Source organism: Pelecanus crispus, chromosome 22 (genome assembly GCF_030463565.1).
Source record: "Pelecanus crispus isolate bPelCri1 chromosome 22, bPelCri1.pri, whole genome shotgun sequence".
NCBI lineage: Eukaryota > Metazoa > Chordata > Aves > Pelecaniformes > Pelecanidae > Pelecanus > Pelecanus crispus.
The window spans coordinates 143,371-167,231 of NC_134664.1; the positions used below are offsets into that span (position 1 = coordinate 143,371).

A 23,861-nucleotide genomic window follows, 5' to 3' on the forward strand; every position below is an offset into this window, starting at 1 on the left:
TAGATCAGGTTACTCAGAGCCCTGTCAAACCTGACCTTGAATGTTTCCAGGGATGGCTTCCTGGAGGGGGACATGGATCAAGGACAGAGCTGGGAAGGGCTGTCTGCAGAAAGTCTTTGCTAAAGCTATTTGAGGACCATGAGTGAATTCAAGTGATGGAGAATGGGGAAATCCTGCATTTCTGGGCCTGTGGGGGTCCCCAGGATGCTGCCGTGTGTGGTCCCTGCCCCATGGTGTGTCCCCAGCATGTGTCCCTGTGACCTTGTGTCACAGCAGCCCTCTGTGAGGTGCCACACCCCACAGGGGGGTCACAATGGCCAGGCTCTATATCTTCCTCCTGGGGCTGGTGCTGCCCCAGTTTCTCATGGCTTTTGCCCAGAGAGAGCAGTGCACTGATCTGGGAGATCCTGCTGCCATGAGGAGGATGAGAGTGCTGAGAGGTGAGGGGCTGGTGGGAGGTTAGGGGCTGACGCCTACTGGAGGCAGTGTCTGTCCCAGCCAGGTGCTAGGGGCTGCATCCCCATCACCTCTCATCTTGCTGCCAGGCACCTCTGAGAGGGCTCTGGCTCCATCCTCTCCCTGCCCTCCATGGGGCAGCTGGGGACTGCTCAGAGACAACCTGGCCTAGCTGTCTCTTGTTGGGGCTGCCCAGCCCTCCTGGCCTCTCCTCACAGAGCCCCATGTCCATCCCCTCTCCAGCTTGGGGCCCCCTCACTGAACTTGCTCCAGCACATTGCTGCTGTTCTGTCACTGGGGAGCCCAGAATGGGCCCAGTCCCCCAAGGTGGTCTTCCCAGTGCTGCAGTGCGGGGAAGACTCTCTCCCATCATCCCACTGACTGCCCTCCTGCCTCCTTACCCCTCCTTGGTGTGAAGCCCTGCAGCCAGCAATACTTTTCTTTCTTTTCTTCCAGCTCTGTGCCCATGCATATGTTCCCAGGCCAGACCTGTGCATTCTGAGGATGGAGGCAGGGCAACAGGGACTGTCCCTGCGGCCGTCACTACCTTTGCGGCCGTTGGGACTTCTCTGCTAAAGCAGCTGCAAGACCATGAGGTAAGGCGGGGCGGGGGTTGAGGGCTCCCCTCCTTGCCCCTGGCTTCCCCAGGGAGCCAGGGCAGAGGGGGATTTCACCTGACGGCACCTCTGCACTCCTGCAGGCTCTTTGTCCCCAGGCGCTAATCCTGCTGCTCAAGCTGGACTAAGGCCACTGTTCCCCACTCCTTTCCCCAGGAGCTCGCAGCACACTCCTGGGCAAGGCAAAGCCTCTGGCATAAATCTCAGCATCTCTCCGGCACCTTTGTCCAAGTGTCCAAGGCCCCTCCTTAGCTTTGGTTTGGGAACTGTCCCAGAACCAGTGCTCCTGCCAGTGTGAGGAGCAATGCTGTGCCCCAAGGTGCAGAGTGCTCGTGGCTTCCCCTCCTCGGGCCATGGTCTCGTTCCCAAGCCTTCCCCTTTGTCACAGTCTCTTTGGAGCTCTCAAATTTACAGGACAACATACTCCCTGATCTAAATTTTATTTTATGAGCTCATTAAGAAATACACTACATGAACTCGATGAACAGGGGTGCTCAATCCCCTTTTGCCCAGACTAGTCTATCACATGAATTCACTTCTTAACCGGTCAAGTCATAAGTTTCAAAACTTACAACCCATAACTGTTAATGTAGTGCACCTATGAGCAAAAAAAAAGAATTAGTTACCTAGCCGACGGTGAGAGGGCTCATCCCTCCTCCGTCACAGTGCAGGGATCCCCTCTATCACACCAGGAAGCATGAAAGCTTCAGCCGCTCAGCTGCTGTTGGATCCGCTTCAAAAGCTTTTTGAGTAAGCTGATGTTTTATACCCTCCAGCTTGGAGGTTTGGTCTATGCCATTTCCATAAAGTAGTGGACTCTGAGGAAACTGCTAGACAAAAGACAATGCCTGCCGCAGACAGCAATCTGCAGGTGATAATGGCTGCATCATGGCCCTTTAGCTCTTTCTGGCCGCCTGCCCTGCCTATATGGTGCTCTTGCTTTGACCTAATGGTGCTGCTCCCAGTATACATGAGGCCTTAGCATGAGCTGGGTTAGCCAAAACCTAGGCAGGAGTTGAGTGAACAGTCACACCCTTCCTCGCCTGGCACTTTCCCTCTGACCTCCACCATCCCGCATCCTCAGGAGTGACTTCCTTGGCTCCTGCACGGCCATTTACCCTGGTGGAGTTGATCTCCCTATCTGGCTCTCTGCTAGCATCAGAGGCGCTGCGGAAGATCTTAGTGTTGCCCATGGCTGTCCTGACTGATGCCTGCAGCTCGTACCTCGTGCCCATGTCACACAGACGATTTGGGGGGCAGCAGGTCTCTCTCGTGGCTCCCTGGAAAAGAGGGCAAAGCAAGTCCCATCACTCCCCTTTGTGGTCTGTCCCCAGGGTGACCGAGTGGAGACATACCAGGAGCTGGAGAGGATCTTGCAGGGAGATGATGGCTGTTTGACAAGCGGTGTCGTGAACCGCCTAATAGCAGAGGCATCCAGTGACATGCGAGCAGCCCAGGTGAGCTTGTCCTCTTTCAAGGCCACCAAAGCAGCCTGCCTCTGCCCCTGGTTTGGGGGGAAATACAGAGTGGCGCAGAGATGTTCCGTGGTTATTCAGACCCAGCGGAGGTCCTAAGGGAAGAGATTCTGGGGACTCGTCATTACAGGGAATTTGGCGAGGGGATGCAGAGAGCTGTGCAGACACGCGGACTTGGGGCTGTTTCTAACTGAGAGAGAGCTGGGTTCAAGCTCAAGGTTATTCCTCCTGCCTTGAGGAAGAGCCATGGGAACCCACCAGCCCCACAGAGAGGTCCCAGGGGGGTTTCAAGTCTGCAACAATTTGTTCCTGGCATCTCCATGGAGAGGAGCCAGTGGCACGGGGCTGTGCCGGGGAAATGCCTCCCTTGTCTTGCAAGGGAGCTACTCGCCTACCCTAGGGAGCAAGAGGCAGCAGCTGCCTGGCCCTGAGCACAGCTGCCCCAAGGGGTTTCACAGAGGACATGGGGTCATTCAGCCTGTCTGAATGCCTCAGCCTTTTTCTTGGGAGTGTTTAGCCTGTGATGCTTTTGCAGGGTGTGACAGGTGATGTGAAGACGGCCGCTAGCGATGTCCTGGTGGCTCTGGCCCGCTCCCACTTCCACTTTGTCATGTCTGAGCTCCAGAGCCACCTGAAGGCCATGGGGAAGGTCCCTGATGAGACTGTGCTCCTCACCTTGGGCAAAATGGCCCGCAGCTATGGTACGGCACCCTCGGCCTCCTGGTTTGGGTAGGGGTCTGTGATAATAGCGAGAAGGGATCCTCCCCCTCCCTAAACACTCTGTGTTGAACTGGGGGGCTATGGAGTTGCTGTGCCTCCTTGCTCCAAGCCAGGGCCAGCTGGCAGCTCTGCCTTACCAGCCCAATCCCAGTTCCTGAAGGGTGGGCACCTGTTGGAAACAAACCCGTGGGGTGTCTGTCCCCCACTCTCCTCCCCATTTCCCCAAAGGGCTTTCCTGTGTTCCCCTTGGGGAAGGCAGCCCTCCCCATGCCCTCTGGCATGCCCTGCATGGCCCAGCAGCCCCAGCCTTGCCAGAGATCGACCCCAGTCTCCCATGTCTATCACTGACCTTGGTCCCTCTGTCCCTGCCTTCTCTGCAGCCCTGCGGTGCATCCCCTTCATGGGGATGACGCTGCTCGCCCTGCGCACTGTGCTGAGCCAGGTGGGGAGTGGCCAGATCTTGCACGTTGTCTGCAGTGGTGAGTGTCAGCTCCTTGGCCGGGGCCCCTGGGGCAGGGCTGGGGTGGCCTTCAATGCCTTCATGGGATCTCAGAGGGAACATGGTGGGTGCAGCCTGCAGCGAGGTCAAGCCTTGGTATTCCCAAACTCCTGTGAGTATGCAGAAGGAGAGGGGAAGCCCAGGAGGTTCCTGAGGGCAGGACATGGTGGCGCTGCACAGAGGAACTCCTAGGTCCTTTTCCATGGCTTCTGTTCCCCTGCTTTCCTCTGGGATTAAAATCCGTGCTCTGAAAGGGCATGTGTGTGGGGAAGGGAAGGGGCTGCAGTGAGAAATGCTGGAGGGGAACAGGCCATTTGAGGAGGAGAAGGTGCAAGAGCGAGGAGGAGCGAAACAATGGGGTGTTTGAATCCAGATGCCTCAAGAGCACAGATTGCCCTCAGATCCAGATCTGGTCCTGGGCTGAGCCCTGCTGGAGCCTGGGACTGTCCTTAAAGCAGGCTTGGGCGTGGATGCAAGGGACCGTCCCTGCTGCAGACTCTCACATGCTCCCTTTTCCTTTCTCCTGGTGCAGTTCTTGAGCAATGGTCAAAAGCAGTCAATACATACTTTGGCAACCGGGAGCAATGCCCGTTCCCTCTCAAGGGGGTAGCACACTTCTGTGAAGCCATTTACCCGGTGTTCCGCTATGTGGTGGTAAATCGGCTGGACTGCAAGGATGAAGAGGTGAGAAGTGCTGCTTTCCACGCCTGGGTCCACAGCAGAGACATCCACGTTGGTGGGTCTGTCTGTGCTCAGTTGGGTGCGAGCAGAGGGGCGAGGGGAGGGAGTGGTCTGAGTGACAAGGCACCCCAAGCCAGGAGCCTGTTGGCACCGTGCCTGAGACTAGGGGCTCCCTGGCAGGAAGCAGCCAAGTCCTGGGGCCTTTCTGCAGGAAGGGTGGGGTATCAGCATGGGGAAGTGCTCTTTCCTCTCTGGAGTGAGCCCTTCTCCAGCAGGGCAGAAAGGAAAGGAAACCCCTCCCAGTGGGAAGGACAGACTGGTGTCCAGGGGATGCTGAGCACTAGGCAGACCTTCAGCCCTCTAAGCAGAGCCTCTCCCTTCTCTCTTCAGGACAAGCAGGCTGTCCTCGGGGCAGTGGCTGCCATGATGGGGGTCCTTCTGCATGAGGAGCAGAACCGAGAGCATGCCTGTGAGCAGCTCCTCTGGCTCCTGCACCAATACCAGGAGGTCCGAGACACCTCCCGGGTCACCAAGGTGAGGTCTTGCGCAAGGCTCAGCGTGGCTCCTGGGGGGCATCTATGAGAGTGCCACGAGGTGCTGGGGAGCTGTGGGGTGCCAGGAGGAGCTGGGACGCCCTTAGAGAAGGAACAAGGAGATCAGAGGAAGCCTGAGGCTTCCTGGGCTCTTTGGACAAGAAAAGAGAAACCCAGGGGGGCACGAGAGAGGCAAGAGTCCCTGCGGCTCATCTTCTCAGGAAATGAGGCATTGCCACCTCCCTGGGGCTCTGTGTGCGGAAAGAGCTTTGCCCTAACGCCCAGGGCCATGTCCAATCCTGTCCAGTGAAGGGCAAGGTCTGATGAGTGGGAAGTGCCGGGAAACTGAATTGTCAACACTGGGCTCTGTTCAGAGGAAAGAGACCCTCCTGATGCTGCAAGCAAGAAGCCCCATTTAGGAGGGTTTGGGGCTTTCCCTGGGAGCTGGTGCTAGGGACTCCCCTTATCCCAGATGTGCTGGGTTTCTCCTTTCCCAGGTGCCTTTAGCCTCCTCTTCCTCCCCTGTTCTCTTGTAGAGCCTCAGCTATGTCCTGGAGATACTGGAGGGAGTTCAGACGCCCATCCCACAGGGCACAGCTCTTGCCATCAGCACCGCTGTGCACCGCCAGGTAAGGGGAGCCTGCGCCCTGCCGCCAGCCTGGGGCCTGCACACCTGATTGCCATGGAGGGGAAAGACCTGCTGGCTGGCAGGGCAGGGCAGGGCAGGACAGGGCAGAACCTGGCAGGGTGTCCCTCCGCCAGGACTTTCCTGCAGGCCAGGAGGATGCCAGGATTTGTCACCTAGGTGCCACCTTAAGGCTGCAGGAGGCCTGATCCTGGCTGTTTGGAATGGGCCTGAGGGGCAGCCCGGTTCCCACAGCAATTTCCCTCTTGGCCAAGTTGCAGGCGGACTCTGGAGCGTTGGCACCCTAAGGGCAGCCTTTTAACGCTGCTCAGTCTCAGCTCCTGGGCAGCCTGGGCTGCTGCAAACCTCTGTGTGTGCCCGGGGCCACTGTGGTGTGGGCTGGGTTTTGGCTGTGGATCCTGTGCCCAGAGTGCCCTGGGAGAGGCGAGCAGAGAGCACTGTTTCTTTTCAGTCCCTGTCAACACTGATGTGACTTTCTCTAAAATGGACCTTGTTCCCACAGCTCTCTGATGTGACCAAGGAGCCTGGCCCAGCCCATAAGGCAGTGCTATCCCGCTGCATCATGCTGCAGGGTAAGGAGAGGAGGCTGGGCGATGCCCCGCCGTGCCATGGCAGCTCTCTCCCTGTCCTTGGCGGTCAGGGGCAGCTGCCTGCTAACGCAGAATGTGATTTCTTCCCCACAGCGCAAAGCTGCCCTGAGGAGACGGTTGTGTTTCTACACTCCCAGCTGAGCGGTGGGAGCGAAGCCAGTTGCGTGGCAGCCCTGGGCCTGCTGGGAGCCCTGGCCCACTCTGATGGTCAGTGCCACGGACCAGGGACACAAGGCAGGGGTTGGGGCTGCTGGGCTGAGAGCAGGAATGGGCTGAAAGTGGTGCACCTGCACCCAAAAGGAGCTACAAAGAGCAGGTCCCCCAGCAGAGCTGGCACCCTGCAACAAGGCTCAAGCACTCCCCCAGCAGTTAGAAATGGCGGCACACCAGGGACGATGCTCCAAGCTCAGTAACACGGGCAGGCTGGCGGGTGGGCTGGTGTGCACAGGAGCTGCTTGTATCCACGCCATTTGTCTTGTCTTCTGTGTTACCATATTACCATAGCTTTCAGTCCCTATAAAATAGCTGTGCCTGTAGAAACAGAGTTGCTCTGGCTATGCCACTGCCTCCTGTGAAGTCAGTCAGACCCCACTTTTCTGTCCCGTTGGTGTGCGAAAAACTTGGTATCTTCAAGGGATCCCTTCTGCCATCTAGGCTGTGCCTCAACGCACACCTCTCTGTATGTCTTCCAGCACCTGCGACAAGAGAGAAGCTGCCCCAGGTGGTGGAGGCCGTGCGATCCGTGTGCAACAACCCCAGTGCCCAGGTGAGCTGGTTTGGGAAGGGACAGTGCCACCAGGGGAGGCAGAGAAACCCTCGGGGCAGAGCTGGAGTGCCTGGGAAAGCGCCAGCACGTCGCCCAGGTGGTGGGTGATGGCTCCTCCCCGGGGAGAGCTGGCAGAGTGGAGCAGGCAGGTTGCTGTGCTCTGTGGGGCAAATGCCCATCCAGCCTGGTGCTAAAGCCCAGCCCTGGTGCCAGGAGTGAAAGCTGCTGCCATGCACTCATCATCTCTCCCTGAGCCACAAAGGCTGCCCCCAAGCAAAGGCATCTTCCTTTTGGATTTTGAACAGGAGGATCGTAACCTCACTCTCTCCTGGCAGGTGCGAAGGGCAGTTCTGGAGTTCATCAGGGAGCTGCTCAGCTCCGGCTCAGAGAGCCGCTGGGCATGGGATGTGGTGGGGCACATCTTCATCGAGTTCAGACGGACCTCGGGCAGACTGGTAAGGGCAGAGCAGGACACTCAGAGCTTTGACCGGTGCCTTGACTGCGCTGAGAGCTCCTGCAAGCATCTTTGGCCATGGAGAGCTCAACGCTGCAGGGCCATCAGGGTTGGCACTGCCATCGGAGTGGCCTCCCAATGGCTGTTCCTTGTGGGCGTCTGTGCTGATGTTGGTGGAGATGTCAGTGGATGATGTGGGTTTGCACCCGGGCATGCCACCCAGGACTGTGGGGCTGCCTGCACACCCCATGGGCTGAGCTGTGCCCACAGGCGCCTTCTGCAAAGCCACCTTGCAAAGGGAGGGGCTGGTAGGGACAGGACATCCTTCATCCTTAAATGCTCATGGACAATCAGCAAAACACAGCCAGTGCAGACAGGTGGGCCTGGCTAGAGGAGATTTCTGTGGTGTTCTTGTGCCCTAGCCCTCCAAAACACACCCTGCCCATCCAATAGCAGTCTGGGGGCCTGCATCCCTTCTGGCAAGGGGACAGGCCATTTGGCCATCCCTTCCATGAGCATTTCCAGCTGGGTGCCCAGGAGATGAAAGCTGGGGATGGCTGAGCCTCCCACTGACTTGCTGAGGATCTTCCCTCTGGCTGAAGCTTCCCTCTAGCTGGGAGATCTGTGTGTGTCACTTTGCTCTGAGGCTTGGGGAGGCTCTGCTTTGGGAGCAGGGCAAAGGAAAGGGCTTCTGCGTGCTCCTCTGCATCTGTCGGGCTGAGCGTGCTCCTGCCAGGGCTGGCACCGAGTTACAACAATGCTGAAGGGCACGTTCCTCACCTCTGCTTTGCTGGCATGAGAGCAGCATTTAGGCCCTGGGGGACTGTGCAGACAAGCAGCGTCGCTCTCTGCTCCCAGGCTTCCAGTCCTTCCCAGGGTCCGGGACCTGGTCCTTGAGCTGGGTCCGGCTGTCCTTGTTCCCCTTTCAGGAGATCAGTGCTGCCAGGAGGCTGGCACAGGAGCACTGGTGAGTTGTGCCTGAGCTGTCTCAGTCAGGAGCCGAGAGTAATGGGGATTTTGCCAACTCTGTCTTACAGGTGGCAGGAGGCCTTTTTGCCTGCGAAACCCAAGAGGATGGAGCTCTTCAAGCCCTGTGCATGGACATCCTGAGCTCGCTGGATGTCTCTCTGAGAGGGATGACCAAAGTAAGTCACCCTCTGCCCTGCTGCTGTGGCTTCCTCTTGCCTTCGGGATGTTTTTCCTCATGCACCCCCATGCCCTGAACCTCTCCCCTCATGTGTGCTGAAGTGCACAAGGCTCAGGGAAACGCAGACCACCCTTTTTGTCTTTGAGCTGAGTGGAAATGCCAATGTGGCAAACTGCCCGCTGCTTCTCTGCAGCTCCTGTGGCCAAGGCTGCTGCAGTACGTGGTGCCAGCCCAGTACAGCGGCATGCTGATCCCGCTCTCCTGCTGTCTCCGAGCCCTAGTTGAGAGATGGGAGAGAGCAGGGTGCAAGGAAGAAGAGGAAGATCTGGATGGCATGGACTCCCAGGAGCAAGGTAGGAGCCCCAGTGAGTGCGGCTGGGTTTGGCCAGGGGCCGGGCCAGACTGTGTCTCCCTGCACCCCACCAGCCCTGAGCAGGAGCCCAGGAAAACCAAAGGGTAGAAGCAGGTGCTGCTGCACCTTGCCCGGTGCAGAGGCCTGGCTCTCCTGCTCGCAGCACTCTGCTGGTGAGCCAGGACTCATTCCTGGCCATGAGCTGCCTTCATCTCATGCTGGGCAGCCCTGGGGAGCCCCCCCGGGCCAGCGCTGTGGCAGTGCAGCTGCTCGCAGCCCTCAGCCCTGTGTGGGGCATCGGAGGTGCACGGGGCAGAGCACGGTGGGGGCTTGTCGGCTCACCCAGCCTTTCTTCCTCCCCGCAGCCCAGCTGCCGGCTCCCCAGGCCCTGTTGACTCGACTGCTGGTGAGTAGTGGGGCCCTGGGGAAAGAGCTTTTCTGGCCAGGGGTGGTGGGAGAGCCCAGGGCGGATGTGCTGTTAAGGCCAGTGCTGGGAGCCCCCGAGGAGGAGGCAGCATGCCGAGCCTGCCCGAGCCCATTGGGGATCCCACTCTACTCTTGGGGCTGGCAGCACCCCAGGTGAAGCCATCGGCTGCCTGCTGCTGGCCGAGTGGCACCAGGCTCCCTCCCTCCCTCCCTCCCGGGAGAAGCTGTGGCTCTGGCAGCAGGAGTGACCCTTCTCTCCTGCCCTTGCCTAGGTGGTGGCAGCGGCTCCTTACGCGAGCAGCGAACGCACGGTCGCTGCCTTGCAGCTGCTGCAGGCTCTCCACGGCTGGATCCACAGAGCCTTGGGGCCAGTGTGGGCGACTGAGATCCCCCTCCTGCTGCAGTACCTGGAAGGTAAAGTGCGGGTGGTGAGGGAGAGGCTGGGGGTGGGGGGAGGAAAATGCAGCTTCTCAGCGTGATGGAGGAGAATTGTCCTCATGTCCCCAGGACTTGCTCTGTTGCCTTTCCTGTTCCAGGGAGCCAGCACTGAGGCTGGGGGCAGCTGACCCCTGGTGTCAATTCAGCCCAGGGAATGGGTGGGGCCGTTGATGTCTCCTTGGATGGCAGGTCTTGGTGGCACCTCCATGTCCTGCCCAGGATGGTCTTTGGGGGAGGGACAGGACTGGTGCTCCTGGAGCGGGTGCAGGCCTTGGCTTTGGAGGACCAAGTCCCCAGGCCAGGCCAGGTTTGTAGCAGCCGTCCTTGGCAGTAGCCTGGGAGAAGGGCTACAAATGGGCAGAAAGCGGTGGGTCATTAAGGAGAAAATGCGTGTTGCTGGTGCGTGCTGTGTCTCAGTGGTCGGAGTTGTTCTGGGAGCTGCCGTCAAGCAGTGGGGATCAGCTGCGGTCAGTATGTCCTTCCCCAGCTTGAATCAGTGGCCCTGACAGATGCCCCTGGGATCCTTCCTGTGTCTTTGGCCTCACAAAGACTTTGATGTAGGTGCCTTCTAGCCTGATGGCCTGGGACTTTTGGGCGGTCTGACCGCAGAGGAGACCACAGGGCTTGTCTTTGGTGTGAGCTTAAATAGCAGCAAGAGCTTTTGCTTCCTCTTGCTTTCTAGGAAAAACCGAGAGCTCCGTGGACTCTGCAGAGTGGGAGCACCGTGTGCTTAAGGTACAGCATCCTTGCGGGGGTGTCAGAAATAGAGGGGGAGAAGAGGGAGCAGACAAACTTGTGGGAGGAAGCTCGGGGCTGCTTGTGTAGGCAGCAGGAGGTGGGGGTACCTCATGAGCACCCTGTGCCTCCCCCCGCAGTAGGTGCCTGCCCGCTCAGAGGAGCTGCTGTCTGCACACGTGCCATGGCTGATGGCTAATGCCCTCTAACGCTGTGGCACGTGCCTTAGCACTGCCTCCTCCTCTATGTCTGGTGTGCTGGGGGGTCTCGCCTGAGGTGTTAGAGGAAGAGGGAGGCTGGCGAAAAGAGCGTGGGGTGGGGGAAGAGACTGCTGTTCCCGGCAGCTCTTCCCCAGCAGCATCCCGGGACATACGAGTGTGGAAAGGGCCCTGGCCAAGGGCAGGGGAACACTCGCTTCCTCTCCTGTTCACCCCAGTTCCTGCGAGCATCGCTGGAGCCCATTGAGGACAAGGCCTGGACTGTGGGCCTGAGCCAGGAGCTGAGCCAGCAGCTGGGCAGCTCTGCCCCCAGCTCCTGGGAGAAGGTGCGTCTCCTGCCCCGTGCCAGGGCTGGGGCCGGCGCCACTGCTCTGCCCACACAGGCGGTTTTCACTGCTTCCTGTTCCCTCACCCTCAAAAGGCACTTTCCCCAGGCTGCCCCAGTGGCTGGCTACAGCCTGACACCGCAGCTGGCCCTGCCTGCTCCCGGGGCGGTTGGGTCCATCTGGGGCCAGCCCTCTCCTGATGGGTCGGGCCGTGGCTGCATCTTGGGTTTGGCCTCTTCTCTTTCAGTTTTTCCTGTACAAGGCTCTTGGGACAGCGCTGGCAGCTTGTCGGGACCTCAGACACGTCCAAGGGCAGGTGTTGAGGTTCCTCCAGGAGACAAGCCCCGTGGAGCTGTCTGAGGCCCAGGTGAGGTGATGCTCATGTCCTGAGCATGCCCTGCCTGTTCCTGGGGGAGAGGGCGGGCTGCTGCTGGCCCAGCTCCATATCTCCTTGATTTCCACATCGCTGCCGTTTCCCCCTTGCTGCAACATCTTGTCAGGCTATTGTCACTGGCCACAGCCAAGTGCATGGGCTGGAGCCAACTCTCTGTTACTCTGTGGTTGCAGGGAATGATTTCTGTTGTGTCCCATGCTGCCGAGAGCCACTTCCACTTGGTCCTGGACACAGTGACTATGTTCTCTGCTGCTTTCACCAGAGGCTGGTTCTATCAGACTTCCACGGGCTGGAAGGTAAAGGCTCCAGGGTTCTGCTGCTTGGCTTTCCTTTTTCAGCCTTATTTCCACTTCCACACCTGCAGCAGCCAAACCGGGGCAGCTGCCTTCAGATTAGCCCTCTTGTAAGAGCTACCTGAGACCTGTTTTTCAGAGGGGACGTCCTGGCATTGGGGCCCCTGAGGTGTCTTTGGAAACGATGGGCTTTGACACCTGGTGGATCAGAGCCACCCAGCTGGGGCAGCTGCAGTGGTTCCTTGCTGGCAGCCACGTTGCCCCTGACTGAACTTCAGCAGGAGCTAGCAACAAGATGGGGTGGGCACAGTGTGACCCTCTGTCCCTTCCTCAAAGCTGAGGGCCAGGAGCAGGAGTCTGGTGAGGTCTCGCTGGCTCTGCTCCCCACCTGGGGACTGTGGGGAAACCTTTCTGGGCAGGGCACGGCCTTGCAGAGAGAGCAGTGCAGCCTGGTCTGGGGAGGCAAGCAGACTGGGCTCCTCTGCGCCACTGACCTGCACAGGCTGGGCATCTCTGAGCAGGACCATGACAAGCGATGTCAGATACCTTTCCACTGAAAGGTTCCAGACAGCTCCCTGACCTCTCAAATCAGTGGTAAAACAGCCAGCAGCGTGTGCAATGCTGGCTGCACCCTCCTCCCCATCCCCATGCAAGAACCCAAGCTGCAGGATGGGAACAGCTCCCAGTCCCGGAGCTCCCGCAGCTCAAGGAGCAGCTTGGGGAGCTGCTGGGAGGTGCCCAGGGAAACAAGGAGCTGGTGAAGGTGCCGGAGCAGGGCCTGCTGCAGGAGCCCGCAGGAGTCTCGGGGCTGATGTCTCAGGGCATCTCTGTCAACACAGGTACAGCGGTGGAAGAAGGAGAAAGCCCAGGGCATTCGCGCTGCTCTCATGCACACCTACAGCGGCATTGCGCTGCATGCCCCCAAGGAGCAGCTGCTCACCCGTGTGGATAAAGAAATCATGGGCAACATCCTGCGGCTCTCCAGAGCCAAACAGAGGGTAGGAGCATGGAGCACACAGGGCGGGGATGCCTGGGTGCCCCAGCTCCAGCCCCTAGGGGCTGGGGCATACCGAGATGGATGGTCTTTTTCTAAAGATCCCCCAAGGAAGGGTTTGTCCTCAACGTACAGATCCAACCCCCCCTTTTGGTTCCCCCTGCCCACGCTCACCTGCCACCTCTCAGCCCTTCAAAGAGTTCAAGGGGTGCTTTTCTGTCTTTGGCCTCAGGACTTGCAGCTCAAGCTCGCCCTGGTGCAGAGCATCACTGAGGTCAGCTGTGCCATCCAGGCTGTGGGCGACTGCAGCAACTTTGAGCTCTCCTCAAAGCAGGAGGCAACGCAGACCCTGCTGGTGAGCGCCCGTAGCCAGGGCAGTCACATGGGGGGGTTTTGGGCTGTGCCATCAGACTGGTTTCCCCAGAGGCACGATGGACTCTTGACTTCATGCAAGCTCCTGCAGCTGTGTCCTGAGCCAGTGGGGCTGCTGGGTGCTGGTGCTAGCTGGCTGCGGAGCAGGGTCGCTCCTGTGGTGCCTTTGGGGATCCGTGGGGGTGACGGGGCAGTGTCTGCCCAGGCCTGGCAACAGAGCCTGTCCCCAGGGGAGGCAGGAGGGCTGTCCCCTGTCTCTGCCTGCTGCCAGCTCTGCATTTGTCTTTCTGGGACTTGCAGGACTGGATAAAGGGGGAGCCCTGGGGCTCCCTAGTGTATGGAGTGTTTCAGGCCCTGGAGGAGTTGAGGTGAGGTCTGTTCCCCGGGCTCTGGGGACTCCCATTGTACTCCATCCCAGCTGGCTGGGACAGCCCCAGTGGCCTTGAGCATGGGGCCGGGAGCTGCTGGGGCTGTGGAGTGGGAGGGTGTTCCCCATTTTGGGTGTCTCCAAAAGAAGGGAGCTCCAGGGAGCCCCCTTAACCTGCGGGTGGGAGGTTGCCTGCTGCCTGGGATGTGGCAGGAATTGCTGGAGCTGAAGGCAGTGCTTGCTGGCATGGGCTGGGGGTGTTGGATACAGGGCCCTTGTTTAGGAGGAACCCAGTTGTGCTTTAAGCCGCTCTGGAGAGAGCTAGTCAATCTCCTTTCTCTTTTCTCTTCCTTTTTCCTCTGGCCAGCAAGCTGAGGCCACCTCTGAGCAGGGCGGAAAATTGCAACCTGCTGGCAGTGTGCTGCCAGAGTGTCTTGTCCTATCCTTCCAAGGAGCGGATGAACAAGAGAAGGAAGATAGTGAGGGCAGCGGTGAACATGCAGGTACCCACTGGCCACTGCCTGCCCACCTCTGGGTCAGGATGCCACCTCAGTGCGCACTGGTAGTCCCCATGATGCAGAAACTCAGCTCTCCTTTCCTGCTTTCAGGTTCTGCACAGGAGAAGCATGGAAGATCTGGGGCATCTTATAGAAACCCTTCTGGAGGCAGAGGAGACCTCTGCCTGCTTTGATGACGTGGTCCATGTGAGTAGTCATGGGGCAACAGGGAAAGTGTTGCAGGGGCAGAGAATCGAGGCTTTAGAGGGTGATAGGAGGTGGATGCCTTTCCTATGGGAAAGTGGGGCTTTGGCTCTTTGCTCTGAGAGTGTGCATCTGGCTGGGGCCAGGGGCTGAGCTGGGGGGTGGGAGCGCCTGGCCACTGCAGCCTCAGGACAGGCAGAGAAGTAGGCCCTGCCAGAGGGAAAGCCAAGAGCCAGCCCTGAGCTGGGAAAGAGCAGCCTGGGGGAAGGCCGGGGAGGGGAGATGCTGGCAGGGAAGCAACACCTGCCTCAGGGCAGAGGTGGCTGGAGAGCGCAAGGCAGTGGAGGCTGCAGTGCCAGTGCTCGGTAGGGCCAGGGGCTGTGCTGGGAAGGGGCCAGAGAAGGATGGGGGGGGGGGGATCTCAGGGAGAGAAAAATGCCGGTTGTGAGAGAGATGCACCCTGCCTCAGGTCCTGAAAGGCTGGCTCACCTCAGCCAACGAATGGGAGCGGGAGAGAGCCCTGCAGGTTTGTGCCCATGTGTTGGGAGCTTGCAAGGAGCAATCTGAGCTCATGGTAAGTAGGGATCCCCTGCGTGCTCTGGTGCCCTCTTCCCAGCATTCGTGGCCCCAGAAGGGAGCCCTGCCCAACTGGGTGCTGGGTTTCGGGGCTCCTGGGATCATGGGGCAGCCCTTCTGCCTGCCCCTCTGCCCAGTCGCTGCTCAGGGAGCAGGATGGGCGGTAGAGGCGAGCAGGTGCTGGGTCTGCCTGTGACCCTTTTCCTGCTGCTCTCCCCTGCAGAGAGGACATCCTTGCAAGCAGTTTGGCTCCCTGGTGGGACTGCTGGGGACTCTGACCAACGACTGCCTGGCCGCGTCCCGCAAGAAGGCATGGGTCTGCCTCAGCTACCTTCTCCGAATGCAAGGTGAGGAGAGCGGGCGCTTCCCAGACTTGCTCAGCCTGATCCTCCCTCCCTTCCTGGCCTGGTGACCACTGGGGTCCCGTGGGGCCAGGCCCTGTCCCAGGGAAGGAAGGGGGAGTCAATGAGCTCAGATGTTTTTGTGCCCCCACCCTGTTAACTCTCTGCCTCCCTGGCCATCTCAGGAAGGATCTCTGGGAGAGGGTCGCTGAGTCCGACCTCCCTGGGGCATGTGTGAGGCTGGGTGGTCAGGGCCTTCCCCCACTGCTGTCTGAGAGCAGGACGTTGTCACCAATGCTGGGGACTGTCTCCCTCCACATTCAAGGAGAGACAGATGGTGGTCAGACAATTCACTTGGATGAGGGCCCTGATATTTCAGAGGGTGACGTAGGGGACACAGCTGTTGGGAGCAGAGGCTGCTGAATCCCTGAAGTCCCAGCAAACAGTTCAAGGAGGAAGAGGGCTCCTTCCAGCCCAGGATTTGTCAGCCATTTATTGGGGTCAGGAAGTCCTGCTGCACCGAGTTCAGGAGCCCTGGGTTTCCCTGTGGCCTTCACTGCCACCACTTGGGTTCTCCTTTATTGGTACCTGGGGCCAGAGGTTGGGTTTTCTGTAGATGTGACTCCTCTTTTCTCCTGGTGTTTGTTCCAGCCAAGACCATGAAGGTGGTGCCTCAGGCAGATGAGATCAGGTGCCTTTGTGAGGCACTGAACAGCCCAGACACCGAGACTCTGGTGGAGACCTGTACCAAACTAGCAAAGGTAACTGGCCCCAGACCAGCGGGGTGGGGGCTCGGCTCCTGGCCTCCTGCATGTCTCCCTGCTCCCCTCCAGAGTCTCTTACTGTCTCCAGAGTGAGCTGTTTGGAACGGCTGCTGTTAGCAAGTAGCAGGAGGCTTTGAGACAAGACTGTCCTCTAGGCCTGCTGGAGTAGATACCATGATGGGTGTGTTTGTGCGCACACGTGTGTGAGTGCTCTTGTCAGAATACAAATTTGGTATATGAGCAAACAACATGGGGGGAGGCACTTCCAAACTGGTTAGCTGCATCAGATGTAAACAGCACTGTATGCACAGCCGGAGGATCAAGTGATTGCCCCCTCCATGACTGCTGAACTAACAGTCCTGTCAAGTTTGCTTTCCTTTCCGAATTGCTGGAGCAGAGCTGTGATGCGGTCTCTCCTGTTCCTGACTTCTTTCCAGGCTGTTAGCAAATGCATCCCTCCAGCACAGGCTACGGACTTTCTGACTGCCATCCTGGACAGATTGCTGCATGTCACACCTGCACGTGCAAGAGCAGTGTGGAAGTGGGTGTTCATCTTCCTGGTGGAATGCAGAAAGGAAATACTCCAGGAGGTAAAGGAGACCTTTTTTTCCATTTGACTTTGTCTTTTCTCCTGTTGGCTGTTGCACTACACCCTGTGCAGTTGCCATGGGCTCAAGGAATGCTGCCTGTGTGCTGAGCCAAGGGGCTACTGATGGTCTGAGTCATGCATTAGCACCTGCTGCTGGTGTCTGCTCCAGCTGGTGACAAAGGATATGGGCACTTCTTGTCCAAAGTCTCCTGTTGGTTCAGCTCCTTCCCATGAGTGAGGCACTGGGAGGCACCAACCTTGCCCCTTGCCATTCTTCCCCTTCCTCAGGGTCACTGTCAGTCCTCCCTGCCCCGGGACCCACTTCACCCTGCTCTTTCTTCACTGGTTGCAAATTGTCTCTACTCTGAGCATTGCTGGGCATGCTAGGTTTTCCACAGGTTGGGTACTTGTTCATTGCTCTCATTGCTTTCCCTGGCTGTGGTGTTACCCAGCCTGCACGGTGACCTTCCTTTAGCCACCAGTTGCTGCCTGTTTGTAGCCTGGGAGCCTCTGGCCTCATGCTGTGCCTGCCCTTTCCAGGCTCCTGTTCTCCTCCTCCATTTGTGCTCTGCTGCGCTCCACTTGGGCTCTAGGGCCACCAGCACATTGCTCAGCCCGGACTAGCTCAGTGGCTGTCTGCCGCTGACAGAAGTCGGTCACAGTGATGGCAATCATGGGTGGCAGCCCACAGGATCATGCCCAGCTGAGCTAAAGCTCACCCAGCTGTTAGGCAGCTCCTGTTACAGGCAGGGCAGGGCATCCCTGTGCCATCCCTGCAGAGCCAGCGGCCGCTCCAGGCAGCAAGAGCGCCGCATCCATGGGCTGCGGGGTCACCCCTTGCTACTTCCCCAGGCACAGAGTGGGTTGTGTCTGCACCACAGGCCAGAGGTAGGCAGCTGTGGGGGAAGCTGGGCTCTTCCACGGGATGAGGGAACTGGCTGCCTCTTTGTCTTTATCATGACCACGGCTTCTAGCTGTGAAAGGCTCCAACAAACACCCTTTTCTTCAGGGGATGGTCCTCTGTGTAGCGACGGCATTGGAGTTTTGGGAAAGGAGGGCAGAGGCAAGGAATAGTGTCCCTGGAGAACTGGGTTCCTCCGGAAGGAGTCACGTGCCCTTGCACAGGCCCTGCAAGAGTGTGTTTGGTTTTGCTCTTGCATTGCTACAGACACATGGGGAGAGCTATTTAAGTGCTGGGTGTGAAATGTGTCCATGTCCTCTGTGTGCACACAGCGCACGCAGCTGCTCATACATCTGGGCCCAGGCACGTGCAGTGACTGAGGCTCTGCCTGTGAGCACATGCATCTGTGCGTGTGCGTGTGTGCATGCGTGTGCGCTATTGCCAAGAGCAGGCTCAGCTCCAGACATGAGCCAGGGTCAGGCAGGGTGGAAGGAGTGAGGTTTCGAGCTAGATCTGGACTCTGTGTCGACGGAGCAGGCATTGCTCATGTGCTGAATGACTGTGTCTGGGCCCCGCAGGAGGGGATAAAGAAGGCACTGAGCCCTTCTTTCTCCTCTTCTTTCATTCAGGTGCCAAAAATCCTGAACACCCTTTACACCTACATGCAGCAGAGCACCCACAGGCCCTTCCTGCTCCATATGGTGTTTCTTCTCGCCCGCTTTCACCATGAGCCTGTGATCAGCAGTCTCCTGCAGAAAGGTCTGCCTATGGACAGGTATGTGCACTTCCCCACTGTAGTCAGAGACCCTGCAGCTTGCTTGTACTGGTGGGGGCGGGGGGGGGGGGGGGGGGCAGTTGAGAAGCAGGTCTTTTTTTTCTGCCTGAACAGTCTTGAGTGTTGCAAGACTGCATGCTTGTATCTGCTGTGAGTGGGGCATTGTAAGCCCCATTGCAGGTGAGGAGGTTTGAGGGCACTGCAGGACTGCGAGGATATGGGCTCAGGGGTGAACGTCTCTTCCCTTGCAGTGACATGGTGGAGCTGTGGAGGAGCCTGGGAAGAAGCATCCTTGGGATTCAGATCCTGAGGTGCTTAGTAGAGAAACTAAACAGAGCAGGAAACAACCACCTGGGGACTCACTCCTCTGCTTGTGAGCGGCACAGCCGTCAGACTGCTCTGGAGACTCTGTCGGTACGTTCAATGGCACACACGTTTCTGCAGCTTTGCATCTGCTTTCTAACTCATATCTTGGCACGAGGGAGTCAGGTGCCCTTTGTGGATGCCCGTGGAGACTCCCAGGGCACTGTGCTGGGCTGGCCTCAAGGAGTGTGGGGAGCCGGGACAGTTTTGTGCTCCTGAGCCACAAGGCTGTCACAGAAGTGACAATTGTGGACAGTAACCCCCCTGCCCCAGGCAGGCAGGGGAACCAGGCTGGTGGGAAAAGGCCTTGCCTGAACAGGTGGTTCTTGGTCATGTTTCTCTGCAGATCACCCGTGCCATCTCCGAGGTGGTGCTTGCCCTGAGGAGCACAGAGGAGCTCAGGCAACTGCTTCCCCACCTTCTTCCCAGCCTCATGAGGTGGGCCAGGGAAACGCTGGGTGAGGAGAGGCTGCTTTCCCCCATAAGCAGCTGGAGACAACTGTTCCTTGAGGGCCAGGTGCTTGAAGAGAAGCCGTGCAGGTAAGGAGCTGAAGGGGCAGATGGAGGGGCTGGCTTCAGTTCCCCTCACCAAGGCATGTGCCTTTGTGGAGCTGAGGGAGAGCTTCACCTGCCCCGCTTCCTAGATGTGGAAACCAGTAGTCATGGTTGGGTTTACTTCTGTTCCTTCATGGAGAAACTCCAGCTCCTAGGCAGGAGTATCTAGCATGGAGTCAGTCTAGGGGTATGGGTTTTCTTCTGCTTCAGTGGGTTTGGGGCATGACAAAAATGCCAGTGTTGTTAGCTGCAGTCTTGGAGGCTATGAAGCATCATTTCAGGGGTATTTAGCTCTGCTAAAGATAAGTCTTCCCCTAACCTGCTGTGATTTGAGATTTCTTTGGGTTTGTGGTGGTGGTGTTATTTTGATTTGTTGTGTTTTGTTTCTTGTGCCAGGATTTTCCTTTCAGCTATAGAGTTGGTGCTAGGCAAATGCATGGTGCAGAAATGGATGCGGCTGCTCATGAATTGGGCAGTGTGGGCTCGCCTGGAAGACCCCCTGGCTCACCCTGAGGGGGTGTGTCTCCTGAGCAGGTAAGAGCCCCAGGGATGCATCTGGCCACCTTCTGTGGAGCTGTGCGCAGGGAAATGGCTGCTGGGACCCTTCCAGTGTGCCTGGGAAGCTGTCCTGAGCAAAAGAATAGCGTCTGTGTCAGCGCAAGTGAATTCTGGAGACCCGGCCTGTGGCCTTCCTGGGCAACTGTGTGTCCCTCGCTTGTGTCCCCTGCACAGCGTCCTGCTCCATGCTGGGCTCATCTCCCCCTGTGTGGTGAGGAACCTCTTGCCATGGCTGGATTCCTCCTCAGTTAAGCTGCGGGTGAGTGCTACAGCTTTCTTTGCTGAGGTAAGGCAGGGGGTGGGGAAGGAAGGGTTCAGAGGGGTTTTGCCGAGATACTGCTGCTTGGGATGTCTAGCTCACCAGACTCACTAGCGCAAGCGGCAGAGGAGTGAGATTCTGCCATCCAGACAAACATCTGTCTTCCAACCCAGCTGAAAGAGGCAGAGCGCAAACTGAAAGCCATGAGAGAAATGGCAGAAGGAAGTCAACAGCTGGAGAAGGAACAGGAGAGACAAAGTTAGCGCTCCAGAGGAAAGAGGAGGAAAGCGAGTATTTGCAGAGGCCTCAGGCAGAAGTACACAGGGAACACAAAGAAACCCTGCAACTGTTTCGAGCCCAGCTGATTGAACTGAATGATCGGTACCAGAAGTTAAATGAACAACACCAGAAACTATTTCAGGAACTTGAACAGCTGGAAGGAGAAAGATCCAACCACATCATTTCCAGGCCATGCCAGGCTAACCTGGGAGCAGACAAGGAGTGCATCCTCCTGGAGGCTGTGAGAAAACAACCAGCAGAGCTTCGAGCATTCGTAGCTCAATAGAGCTATGATCCTTTTGATGGTCACAATGAGCTGCCTGAACTAGTGCTTCCTCTAGTTGCTGGACAATATGTTTACATCTTTGGAGATGTGGATGGAGAGGGCTGGTATGTAGCAGAGCTGACCAATGGCACAAGAGGCGTTGTCCCCTCTAATCTTGTTGAAGAAGTTTCAGATGACGGATGACCTGATGACGCCAGAGTCTCTCCAGAGACAACTAATTGGTAGCAGGACACAGATGATGTCTGTCCTGTCTTCTCGTATCTTCTTGTTAAATCTTTTCTTAACAATCTCTCTGTGTCATCTCGCTCTCTATCCTGTGTGCATGCAAACTGAAAGGACTATGTGCCAGCTATTGGGGGGTTGGCATGGGTGGACTGGGTGCCAGCTACTGGAGTCAACCAGGGGGTGTAGGCACCCCTGGCTTGTGGTGCCAGCTACTGGCATGGGTCCCAGTGCAGCTCGTGGAGTGAGTAGGGGTTCTCAGTGCAGCTACAGGAGCGAGTGGGGGTCTTGACCACCAGGCTCTGTGGCAGGAACGGTGTACATCCTGTAAACCACCTACTGGGGGAGACCAGCATGAGTGAGGTGAGTGAGAGGCTCTGTGAGTGTCTCTATCTTCCCCAAACCTGGTGTGCATGGGGTGTGCGTGTGCATCCACCAGCAGACTTCAAGCTGGACCAGCTGGTGACTTGCAGGGCCTTGGGTCTAGGCTGAGGTATCAGGTGGGCAGAGGGTCTGTGCTAGCACCTGGGGAGATTGGCAAGTGTGGGGTGCCTGCAGGAGAAACGTGTGAGTGCTGCCTGTTTGCAGGGAGCACGAAGATGGACCAGTTGGCGAGTAGCGGACCCATGGGGTGGGTCAGAGGGCTGGGATCTGGGCAGAGGTACCAGTGGACAGAGGGGCTGTGCCAGTACGCAGGGGATCCATGAACATCTGTATGCTTGTGAACGTAGAGAGTGTCGTGTGTGCCTGCACTAGTGACCTCCTGTCTCTGCCAGCCCAAGAGGAGGAGGGGACGTGGCTGGCTGTGTTTTATGTGAGTCCTGCATGCGGGTGCTGTTGACGGCAGCACCTCATCTGTGGCAGTCTGTGTGACTGGCTGTATCAGTGTCCTCTGCGTGTGTGTGTTGGCGTGTGTGTGTGTGTGTTGGCGTGTGTGTGTGTGTGTGTGTTGGCGTGTGTGTGTGTGTGTGTGTGTTGGCGTGTGTGTGTGTGTGTTGGCGTGTGTGTGTGTGTGTTGGCGTGTGTGTGTGTTGGCGTGTGTGTGTGTGTGTTGGCGTGTGTGTGTTGGCGTGTGTGTGTGTGTGTTGGCGTGTGTGTGTGTTGGCGTGTGTGTGTGTGTGTTGGCGCGTGTGTGTGTGTGTCTGTCTGTCTCTCGGATGCGTGGTCAGCTTCGCTACTAGTTACCACCTGCAAGCAGAAAAGTGGCAGCTGAATCCCTCAGCCTGCACAAAGACTCCAGATCCCCAGGCTGGGCTCCAGCAGCCAGGCACGACTGTACTGGGTGGTACTGGTGTGTATTGGGCTCCAGCGGCATGGCAGGAGGGGTCCTGGGCTGGAGTGGCTGGAAGTGGTGGCCAGTCTTGACATCCCTTAACACTGTGGGTCTGTGGGGTGCATGGGGGGAGCTGAATCCCACTTCAGCCCAAAGGCTTCCAGCTGGGGAGGAGATGCCTGCATTGCTTCAGCTGAATTCCTGCCTGGCGCAGGGTCCAACCAACACCTCCCTGTCACTGCCTGTGTGTCCTTGTCGTTAGGGGTCAAGAATGTCAGTGTCCAGAGGGGAACATTTATACTTCTCATAGGCATCCATGCCCTGATAGGACAAACCACACTTTTGGAATCAGTGTCTCTCCACTCTTCAGAGAGGGACAATTGGTGATTATTTCAGTCAGCTAAAAAGTCCATTCCCCAAAGGTGACTCTGTTGCCTTTCAGGAGCTGTCAGCCCTAGAGCCCCTGGGACATCTCCAGGCAGCCCAGAAAGTGGCTGCTTTGGCTGGTCCTCTGCTGCTGAGCTGGGCCGGGCTCCTGGGATGGAGGGAGCTCATAGCAAGTGGGCAGTGCTTGTGAGAGACAGCTCTGCCCAGGAGCAGCTCCCCTGCAAAGTGCAGCAGGGCTGAGGGCAGTGCCTGCAGGCAGTGAGGGGAGAGGAATGAGGCAGGGAGAGGTTGGTGGAAGGACAGCTGGGCTCTCAGTGTGGGAGAAATCTTCACAGGTCTTTACATGGTAGGACTCTGGCTGCAGGGCAGTGCACATGAGTATCCCGGAGGGCTCTCCAAAATCTGGTACATCCAAAGCATCTGTCAGAACAACCCTCACAGTTTATCCAGTTTGTAGGAAGACGTGCTGCTGAGCAAGGCTTCCCTGCTGCATCATCAGAGGGACAAGACATGACAGCTGCCTTCTGCCGGGTACAGCTGCAGGGGTGTGAAGCTGGGTGTACATCCAGGGGTGCCCAGGACTGTCCTTCCAAGCAGGGTCCCTGCACCCCAGGGGGCTGTGTGCTGGGGCAGGACTCTGCCACCTGCCAGGGTCAGCGCTCAGCCTGCCTGGGGAGCTCCTCCCAGTGCTGTGATGACAAGCTGTGGGTGGAAGGAGCAACCCGCAGCAGGGCAGGGTCCTTCTGCTGTCGAGAGAGTGCTGCATGGGCCAGGCCTGCTCACAGCTCCACATCACCCCCAGGACATTTCTGAGGGCAGTTTTGAAGAGGAAGATCAAGGTGGGGGTTACCTGAAAGGGCAGGTGTCTGTGCTTTGAGGATTCTCCTCTTGGTTGTCTGGGTGGGCAGTGGGAGATGGGAATTTATTTCTCTGTTCTGAAGAAGGCACTCAGACCCCAGCTCTTGTTAGGACTTGTCTGAGCTGCTCCTTCACACCTGCACACACAGAGATGCCCCTGGGGAGTGCCTTGTTGCCAGGAGGTGTCTGAAGGGCAGAGCTGAGCACACAGCAGGTGGGATGGGGTCTGTGAACATAGCCAGGGCAGAGACATGGGGACAGAGAAACAGCAGGGACAGCTCCAGGCTGTAGAGACATGGGCAATAAGGTAGAGGGAAGTACCACCAGAAATGCCTTGGGAGAGGGGATTCGAGCACCTCCCTGCCATCCCCTGCAGTGCAGACACCTGCCCTGGAGCAACCCCCTCACCTCTCCCACCTAGCAGAGCCTCTGCCCTCACAGCCATGGGGTCTCAGGCTGAGTCACCTCCTTCGCATCCCGATCTCTGATGAGGAGAAACCCCCAAATGCCTGTATCTCTGTCCTTGCCCTGTCTCCCTCAGCAGGCGCATTGGGGCATTTCTGCATGTTTCCCCCCCTGTCCCTGCTGTGATTGTCCCCACCTAACCTGCGGTCTGTTGGCACTGCAGTGTGGGGGACTGGAATGAGCTGGCCCTCCTTTCAGGACACCCCATCT

The 23,861-nt window shown here is 58.0% G+C and overlaps 1 protein-coding gene across 1 annotated transcript in view; it reads left to right on the top strand.

Annotated features, from left to right (window-relative positions):
- The first annotated feature begins 313 nt into the window (after positions 1-313).
- Positions 314-23,861, top strand: part of LOC142595741 (maestro heat-like repeat-containing protein family member 2B) — a 33,470-nt gene continuing 9,922 nt past the window's right edge. The window contains exons 1-33 of the mRNA XM_075724576.1: positions 314-440; positions 913-1,052; positions 2,408-2,530; positions 3,084-3,249; positions 3,649-3,747; positions 4,300-4,451; positions 4,839-4,982; positions 5,518-5,610; positions 6,130-6,199; positions 6,311-6,424; positions 6,910-6,983; positions 7,319-7,438; positions 8,475-8,582; positions 8,778-8,937; positions 9,302-9,342; positions 9,635-9,776; positions 10,483-10,535; positions 10,972-11,079; positions 11,327-11,446; positions 11,647-11,769; positions 12,606-12,764; positions 12,993-13,115; positions 13,433-13,500; positions 13,867-14,002; positions 14,108-14,203; positions 15,000-15,123; positions 15,769-15,878; positions 16,319-16,471; positions 17,950-18,146; positions 18,398-18,560; positions 18,856-19,049; positions 19,461-19,598; positions 19,797-19,908. Coding sequence (XP_075580691.1) covers positions 314-440; positions 913-1,052; positions 2,408-2,530; positions 3,084-3,249; positions 3,649-3,747; positions 4,300-4,451; positions 4,839-4,982; positions 5,518-5,610; positions 6,130-6,199; positions 6,311-6,424; positions 6,910-6,983; positions 7,319-7,438; positions 8,475-8,582; positions 8,778-8,937; positions 9,302-9,342; positions 9,635-9,776; positions 10,483-10,535; positions 10,972-11,079; positions 11,327-11,446; positions 11,647-11,769; positions 12,606-12,764; positions 12,993-13,115; positions 13,433-13,500; positions 13,867-14,002; positions 14,108-14,203; positions 15,000-15,123; positions 15,769-15,878; positions 16,319-16,471; positions 17,950-18,146; positions 18,398-18,560; positions 18,856-19,049; positions 19,461-19,598; positions 19,797-19,908 — 4,050 coding nt within the window. The remainder of the gene's footprint in view (positions 441-912; positions 1,053-2,407; positions 2,531-3,083; positions 3,250-3,648; positions 3,748-4,299; positions 4,452-4,838; positions 4,983-5,517; positions 5,611-6,129; positions 6,200-6,310; positions 6,425-6,909; positions 6,984-7,318; positions 7,439-8,474; positions 8,583-8,777; positions 8,938-9,301; positions 9,343-9,634; positions 9,777-10,482; positions 10,536-10,971; positions 11,080-11,326; positions 11,447-11,646; positions 11,770-12,605; positions 12,765-12,992; positions 13,116-13,432; positions 13,501-13,866; positions 14,003-14,107; positions 14,204-14,999; positions 15,124-15,768; positions 15,879-16,318; positions 16,472-17,949; positions 18,147-18,397; positions 18,561-18,855; positions 19,050-19,460; positions 19,599-19,796; positions 19,909-23,861) is intronic.